The sequence below is a fragment of the Triticum aestivum genome, chromosome 4D (assembly GCF_018294505.1).
Source record: "Triticum aestivum cultivar Chinese Spring chromosome 4D, IWGSC CS RefSeq v2.1, whole genome shotgun sequence".
Taxonomy (NCBI): Eukaryota; Viridiplantae; Streptophyta; class Magnoliopsida; order Poales; family Poaceae; genus Triticum; species Triticum aestivum.
In genome coordinates this window covers 466888743-466897443 of record NC_057805.1, presented here as the reverse complement: position 1 = coordinate 466897443, position 8701 = coordinate 466888743, and the positions used below count along the sequence as shown (strand labels likewise).

The following is an 8701-nucleotide window of genomic DNA, read 5'->3' as shown; positions in this document are numbered from 1 at the left end:
GGTATACTGCATGGAATTGCTGTGCGTATGCTTGTATGTACTGCTGCCCCCACCCTGGGCCTAGCTACGTTTCAGCAAAAAAAAAGAGAGTACATTTTCTAAGAGACACACAGTGGGAAACTCACGTGCTCAAGAGCATCCCTAATCCTATAAATACGCCAACCCTTGTTGTCGTCGACACACAAGACACAACACAACACACAAGCCCTCCTCAAAGCTTAACAGCACTTCACGCTCTGCACCCCTTACGCCCGCAAGAAGCCGCCACAGCCCACCCATCCATCGAGCACCTCGCCACACACGCAGCCAGCTTCATCCAACACCCCGGGTCGACGGCCATGGCGCAAGGACAAGCAGCACGGGCCACGAGGGAGGCCGTGCCTCCGGTGTCCCGTGTGGCCATCATCGGCGGCGGGATCAGCGGCCTGGCCGCGGCGAAGCAGATGGCGGCCTACGACCCCGTCGTGTTCGAGGCGACGCCGTCGGTCGGCGGGGTGTGGAAGCACTGCGTCTACCGCACCACGCGGCTGCAGACGCCCCGCCCGGACTACGAGTTCTCCGACTACTCCTGGAAGAACCGCGACGACCCGTCGTTCCCGACCCACACCGAGATCGTCGACTACCTCGAGGGCTACGCCGACGAGTTCGACCTCTGGCGCTACATCTCGTTCGGGTCCAAGGTGGTGGACATCAAGTTCCTCGGCGGTGCCGAGGCCGGGTTCACCGAGCTGTGGAGCGGCACCGGCAAGGCCCCGCTCCGGGGCAAGCCCATGTGGGAGGTCGGCATCGTCACCGGCGACTCCAACACCGTTCAGGTACCATATATACTTGACATGCTTTGCATGCTTGTTTCAAGATAATTTGTATTCAATTGATCTCACGCACACGGTAATCTGCAGTATTACAAGTTCGAGTTCGTTGTGATGTGCACGGGGAAGTACGGCGACGTGCCGCGGATGCCGGTGTTCCCGCCGGGGAAGGGGCCGGAGGTGTTCAAGGGGACGGTGATGCACTCGCTGGACTACTGCAAGCTGAGCGAGGAGGAGACCGTTGAGCTGATGCGAGGCAAGAAGGTTGTGGTGGTTGGGTACAAGAAGAGCGCTATCGATCTAGCTAACGAATGTGCCCAGGCAAACCAAGGTGCGTAACAGCATACTCCTAGCTATGCATAGGAAAGATTTAACATGGTTTGAACAAAAATTCTCCTATACATGGACAAAATTCAACATGGAACTATGCATGAAACTAGCAGAAGGCAGATAAGCTATCGTACTCGTGTAAATGCGTGTACACCAGGAAATCATAGAAAAAGAATATGCTAAGCAAGTTCCCACAGAGCTGAACAAAACAAAAACAGGATACTGATAAATATTATGGAAGCGTCCCATCATTCGATGAAGTGGATGTCTGAATAATGCATACCATATTTGGTGACATGTGCCTTGGCGATTTGGGAGAGTCGCATACTCTGTTCCAGAAAAGGTCAATCTTGTCCTGACCCGTTGCACACTTCATCATGCGCCCATTACATTTTTTAGATCCCCTATTTCAATTCTAGACAGCCTATCCTAGCCTAGGCAGGTCTCTTGCATTTACATGTTCAATGTACACTAGACATAATTAGGACAGTGCTAATGCATTGGCTCTTAACACGTTATCATAGGTACGGTAGTGATTTTTTAGTGACAATTACCACAATGCATTGTCTGTTAAATGTTGTGTCTAGGTGATATTGCATTTAATTTATTTTGGAACCATGTTTACATCTCCATCTCGTGGCCTGGTTGTGGAGAGAAAGGGAAGAGTAAAAATTGGGAAGATAAGTCACACCAGATGAGAGTATTAATTACACTACATACAAAAATAAGTTAAGAGTTGTTTCGTCACTATTACTCCCTCTATACCTAAATATATGTCGTTGGAGTAGCTGCTCCAGCGACATATTTCGGCACAGAGCCACCCCCCTTCTCTCTTCTTTGAATGCATTGCCAGCTAGGTATTTTACCTATCAATCTATCATACTGTACACAAACATCAGGACTGTCCTCCCTACTTGACTTTTCAACGTTCCTAGCTTCATGCATGAGCAGTACTATATGCTACTCCAGTTGGGGTCAAAGAAAATTCTACGCGTCACTCAATCATATATGTACCAAAAGTGTTTGCATGTTTGACTAGTAGTAGCAGATTTGCAACAAAGATTATCTGCCGTTCCAAACGAACCTTCCAAACTAGATTGTCCGCATGCATGACTCGTAGCTAGCTAGTTGCCATGGCGTCCTATCGACCTGACTTGAGTATACATTTCAACAGTTCCTCAAAACAATAGTATAATCAGTGCTGATACCGAACAGCTTGACGCTGGTCATCTCTCGATTTAGAGCTCCTGAAATTAGTAGTAGGAGCAACTGGCTGCGTCGAGATTCCGTCGCGGAAACAAGAACTAGATCGAGATAAATGTTGACATGAATCGATCGATTAACCGATTGCGTTTGCTTGCTTGGTTGCAGGCGAGGGAGGGCAGGCGTGCACGATGCTGGTGCGGACCCTGCACTGGGTGGTGCCGTCGTACTCCATCTGGGGCTTGCCGTTCTTCCTCTTCTACTCCACACGCTTCTCCCAGCTCTTCTACGAGCGGCCCAACCAAGGGCTCTTCAGATCCCTCCTCTGCCGCCTCATGAGCCCACTGGTATGATTTGACTCACACCGTGAAACTTGTACACGACACGCATGCACGTAAATGGGAAATGATGTACGTAGAAGCGTACTACGTTTGAACGTACGTAATACTCTACATCGGGACTCAAGAACATGCACGTGTGCATGCTCGAGACGTGCCCCGATCAACAAGAACATTAATTACTGCACGAAGCTGACCAGCATGCACATCTCAATCTTGACAGCAACGTCTTGTTCTTTCAATTTTTGTGGTCCAGCGGTCAGGGGTGTCGAAGTTCATCGAGTCGTACCTGTCGTGGAAGCTGCCGCTGGGCAAGTACGGTCTGACGCCGGACCACCCCTTCGTCGAGGACTACGCCAGCTGCCAGATGGCCATCCTCCCGGAGGGCTTCTTCGACATGGCGGACCGCGGCCTCGTCCGCTTCCAGAGGGCCTCCGCCGGCTGGTGCTTCTCCGAGAACGGCGTGGTCCTCGACGACGGCACCAAGGTGGAGGCCGACCTCGTCTTCCTCGCCACCGGCTTCGAGGGCAAGGACAAGCTCCGCGAGGTCCTGCCAAAGCCCTTCCGCGACCTCGTCGTCGGCAAGTCTTCCATGATGCCGCTCTACCGGTACGTGTACACGTTGCGTTTATCTTTTGCTCCAAGCCTCCAACATATATGCATCGATCGACGCTGACCTGCAATTTATTTTGGCAGTGGCACGATCCATCCGCTCATCCCGAACATGGCGTTCGTCGGGTTCGTGGAGAGCGTGTCCAACCTGCACACGTCAGAGCTGCGGTGCCGGTGGCTGTCGGGGCTGCTGGAGGGGCGGTTCGAGCTACCGTCCGTGAAGGCCATGATGGGGCACGTCGCCGGCGAGGCCGACGCCATGCGCCGCACCACGCGGTTCTACCGCCGCCACTGCATCTCCACCTACAGCATCCACGACAGCGACGGCATGTGCGCCGACCTCGGCTCCGCCACGCTCCGCAAGGGCAACTGGATCGCCGAGCTCTTCGCCCCATACAACAACAAGGACTACAAGGAGCAGTAACTCATACTGCAGTGTACTCGTATAATTCATCCTCTACGTCCCTGTAGCTTTTTTGTCGATGTAACAATCGGATCTATATTCTGCATGCAATAAAATAAATCAGTTTTTCTGGGATGCGGCTAATTCTCAGTCGATTAGGACTTAACCAAGTCTCGGTCAAATGACAGAAAAATAAAAGAAAAAAACTGAAAAGAGAAATTAGCAAGACTGTCTTTTAATAATAATCAGGGGCCCTCCCCGGCTCCAATCAATTAAGAAATAAATCACCAAGGTTACAACATCATCCAGACCAAAGAAAACAATGAGTGTCTACTAGCTAGTCAGAAGTTAGAGCACATTTTAATGCAAATTACCAACACAGCAAAGTTCAGACAACGCCCAACAGCAGGCCAGGGGGGCCATCCCGAGTAACTAGAGAACACAACATGGATGGAGTCGTCTTCTTGAGGGTTTTGCTTCTGATATTCCAGTGTACTTCTCCCACCACGCGCAACATTTTCAACTGTCTCTTTCCAGAATACAGAGTCAAACCACATCTTACATTATACCAATCTGGAACGAGAGCAAAAGGCGCCTTCAGACGCATCCACAACACTGTCTCTTTGCAGGATACAGATTCAAACCACATCTTGCATTATATCAGTCTGGCTCGAGAGCAAAAGGCGCCTTCAGACGCATCCACAACAGGGTCTGAGATTCCATCAGAAGCCCTCGTAAATCCTTGTACTGCTTTGTCCAACTTCTCAAATACCGATAAACCAGCCCTAGAACATGTTTCATAGAGATCCAGCAGCACCTATTAAAAGCAATGGAGTTCCTAAAATTCAATTTCCCCCACATGACAACATAAGAAACTACATTAAGATGTAAGTATCTTCTTCCACAAAACCAGTGTTTTGCAACTGATTTAAAGTTATCAACAGAAACTTGAAACAGACTTTCAACCTCAAACCAGCCTAGATACAATGCACTAAAAAAAAAGACGATAGACTGATTCAATTTCTTTACGGTGCACACACTCTAAAGGCTTAGCAAACCCTCTTTTCCTGAGGTTATCACAGTACATGATTTTATTTTGTGAAAACAACCACAAAAAACCCAGAACCTTGGGGGGAACTCTGGTACTCCACACTGCCGGAAAGTACAAAGGTTGGACCTCCCAAAAGTTAACAACAACATATAGATAATTAGAAGTATAAATCCCCTTGGACTCATACTACCAAATAAAAGAATCCTCATCTTGATTAATGGATGTGAGCCTAAAGATATTAACAAAATCCAGCCATCGGACCATTAGTTCATCTGAAAATTCCTCCTAAAGGTACATTTAAGCTCATTAGCATCCCAAAGTTCAGCAATAGTCTTATTTTTTCATTGGCCAAATAATACAGGTCCCAAAAAATGAGTAGCTAGGGGGGCATTACCATGCCAGGTATATATATTCTAAAAATCTAATCAAATTACCATTAACAACACACCATTTATACCCTACTCTGACAGCTTGTAAGGCCCACTGAAAGCTTTTCCAAAACTAAGACGGGTGATTATCATGGTAGCACCTTATATAAGGATTTCTCATATTATACTTGCTGTCTAGTACTACTTTCCTCCACAATGATCCTTCCCCTGCAAAATACCTCTTGACCCAAGCCCTTATCAGGCAAATGTTCATGTCTTGTAAGTTAAGCACACCCATACCACCAAATTCCTTCCTCATATAGATGGAAGGTCAGTTGGCCAAATGCATCTTATGGGCTTCTTCACTATCACTCCACACGGAATTGGCCATGTGAGAGTTAATAAAATTGATAGACCATTTAGGGAACCTAATAGATATAAAGGAATGCTAGCTAAACATGATCTAACTAAAGTAATTTCCCCCAAATGAGAGAGAATCACTAGTAGAAAACAGGGCACCAGTCCCGGTTCCAGAGGGCTTTTAGTCCCGGTTCTGCAACCGACACAAAATGATCGGGACTAATGCCCATTACTTTTAGTCCCGGTTGGCTTATGAACCGGGACTGAAGGAGCTCCACGTGGCCGCTGTGAGGCGCCCAGGCAGGAGGACCTTTAGTCCCGGTTGGTAACACCGACCAGAACTAAAAGGCAACCACGCGTTAGCAGTTCCCAGGCGCTGGGTTTTTTGTTTTTTTAAGGGGGGGGGGGGAGAGGAGAGTTTAGGGGTTTCATATTGTGTTAGCTAGCTACTACATATAGAGAGAAGTGACCTCTCTTTCTCCATGCTTGGTCGACGGTAGCTACTACATATAGAGAGAACTCGACGCTAGCTAGTAAGCAAATAAATGAACCATTAATTACACAACATCGTCATGAACATATATAGAGAGAAGTGACCTCTCTTTCTCCGTGCTTGGTCGAACAACAAGTTTTCATATATCTATCCGACGCTACTACATATATACTGTATACCATCTCTTACAATCCCTAACATCATCTACCTAAGATCCATTTGCAATTCCATATGGTATTCTCCGTGTTCAGGTATGACGTGGTTGGTACGTCCATTTTGCATCATGCTTTTATATCAATATTTATTGCATTATGGGCTCTTATTACACGTTATGTCACAATACTTATGCCTATTCTCTCTTATTTTACAAGGTTTACATGAAGAGAGAGAATGCCGACAGCTGGAATTCTGGGCTGGAAAAGGAGCAAATACTAGAGACCTATTCGGCACAGCTCCCAAAGTCCTGAAACTTCACGGAGGCAGTTTTTGGAATTAATAAAAAATATTGGCAAAAGAATCAACCAGAGTGGGGCCACCCACCATCCACGAGAGTGGGGGGCGCGCCCCCTGCCTCGTGGGCCCCCTGGCAGGCCTCCGGTGGCCATCTTCTGCTATATGAAGTCTTTCGTCTGAAGAAAAATAAGGGGCAAGCTTTCGGGACGAGGCACCGCCGCCACGAGGCGGAACCTGGTGAAACCAATCTAGGGCTCCGGCGGAGCTGTTCTGCGGGGGAAACATCCCTCCGGGAGGGGGAAATCATCACCATCGTGATCACCATCGGTCCTCTCATCGGGAGGGGGTCAATCTCCATCAACATCTTCACCAGCACCATCTCCTCTCAAACCCTAGTTCATCTCTTGTATCCAATCTTTGTTCCAAAACCTCAAATTGGTACATGTGGGTTGCTAGTAGTGTTGATTACTCCTTGTAGTTGATGCTAGTTGGTTTATTTGGTGGAAGATCATATGTTCAGATCCTTTATGCATATTAATACCCCTATGATTATGAACATGAATATGATTTGTGAGTAGTTACGTTTGTTCCTGAGGACATGGGAAAAGTCTTGCTATGAGTAGTCATGTGAATTTGGTATTCGTTTGATATTTTGATGAGATGTATGTTGTCTTTCCACTAGTGGTGTTATGTGAACATCGACTACATGACACTTCACCATTGTTTGGGCCTAGAGGAAGGCATTGGGAAGTAATAAGTAGATGATGGGTTGCTAGAGTGATAGAAGCTTAAACCCTAGTTTATGCGTTGCTTCGTAAGGGGCTGATTTGGATCCATATGTTTCATGCTATGGTTAGGTTTACCTTAATACTTTTTTTGTAGTTGCGGATGCTTGCAATAGGGGTTAATCATAAGTGGGATGCTTTTCCAAGGAAGGGCAGCACCCAAGCACCGGTCCACCCACATACCAAATTATCAAAGTAACGAACGTGAATCATATGAGCGTGATGAAAACTAGCTTGACGATAATTCCCATGTGTCCTCGGGAGCGTGTTCCTTCATATAAGAGTTGTCCAGGCTTGTCCTTTGCTACAAAAAGGATTGGGCCACCTTGCTGCACCTTGTTTACTTTTGTTACTCGTTACCCGTTACAAATTACCTTATCACAAAACTATCTGTTACCGATAATTTCAGTGCTTGCAGAGAATACCTTACTGAAAACCGCTTGTCATTTCCTTCTGCTCCTCGTTGGGTTCGACACTCTTACTTATCGAAAGGACTACGATAGATCCCCTATACTTGTGGGTCATCAAGACTCTTTTCTGGCGCCATTGCCGGGGAGTGAAGCGCCTTTGGTAGGTGGAATTTGGTAAGGAAAATTTTATATAGTGTGCTGAAATTTACTGTCACTTGTTACTATGGAACATAATCCTTTGATGGTCTTGTTCGGGGTATCTTCACCCCGACCAGTAGATCAAAGAGTTGCTCCTCAACCTACTGAACCTACTGAAAATGTTTACTTTGAAATTCCTTCGGGTATGATAGAGAAACTGCCAGCTAATCCTTTTATCGGAGATGGAACATTGCATCCCGATTTGCACCTAATCTATGTGGATGAAGTTTGTGGATTATTTAAGCTTGCAGGTATGCCCGAGGATGTTATCAAGAAGAAGGTATTCCCTTTATTTTTGAAGGGAAAGGCATTGACATGGTTTAGGCTATGTGATGATATGGGATCATGGAACTACAACCGATTGAAATTGGAATTTCATCAGAAGTTTTATCCTATGCATCTTGTTCATCGTGATCGTAATTATATATATAATTTTTGGCCTCGCGAAGGAGAAAGCATTGCTCAAGCTTGGGGGAGGCTTAAGTCAATGTTATATTCATGCCCCAATCATGAGCTCTCAAGAGAAATTAATATTCAAAATTTTTATGCTCGGCTTTCTCTCAATAATCGCTCCATGCTCGATACTTCTTGTACTGATTCTTTTATGATGAAGACTATTGAATTCAAATGGGATTTACTGGAAAGAATTAAACGCAACTCTGAAGATTGGGATCTCGACGAAGGTAAGGAGTCAGGTATAACACCCAAGTTTGATTGTGTTAAATCTTTTATGGATACCGATGTTTTCCGTGAATTTAGTACTAAATATGGACTTGACTCTGAGATAGTAGCTTCTTTCTGTGAATCCTTTGCTACTCATGTTGATCTCCCTAAGGAGAAGTGGTTTAAATATCATCCTCCCATTGAAGTAAAAGTAGTTGAACCTAT

The 8701-nt window shown here is 46.3% G+C and overlaps 1 protein-coding gene across 2 annotated transcripts; it reads left to right on the top strand.

Moving 5' to 3' along the window:
- Window positions 1–207: 207 nt before the first annotated feature.
- LOC123100347 (probable flavin-containing monooxygenase 1) lies at window positions 208–3794 on the top strand. 2 transcript variants are annotated; one of them, XM_044522284.1, is made up of 5 exons: window positions 208–815; window positions 900–1140; window positions 2511–2689; window positions 2937–3289; window positions 3377–3794. In XM_044522284.1, exons 1-5 carry the CDS (start codon window positions 339–341, stop codon window positions 3714–3716), a joined length of 1590 nt encoding a protein of 529 aa, XP_044378219.1. In that variant the 5' UTR covers window positions 208–338; the 3' UTR covers window positions 3717–3794. The 2 variants fall into 2 exon arrangements, with proteins under 2 accessions (XP_044378219.1, XP_044378220.1); XM_044522285.1 differs by lacking the exon at window positions 2511–2689.
- Window positions 3795–8701: the final 4907 nt, after the last annotated feature.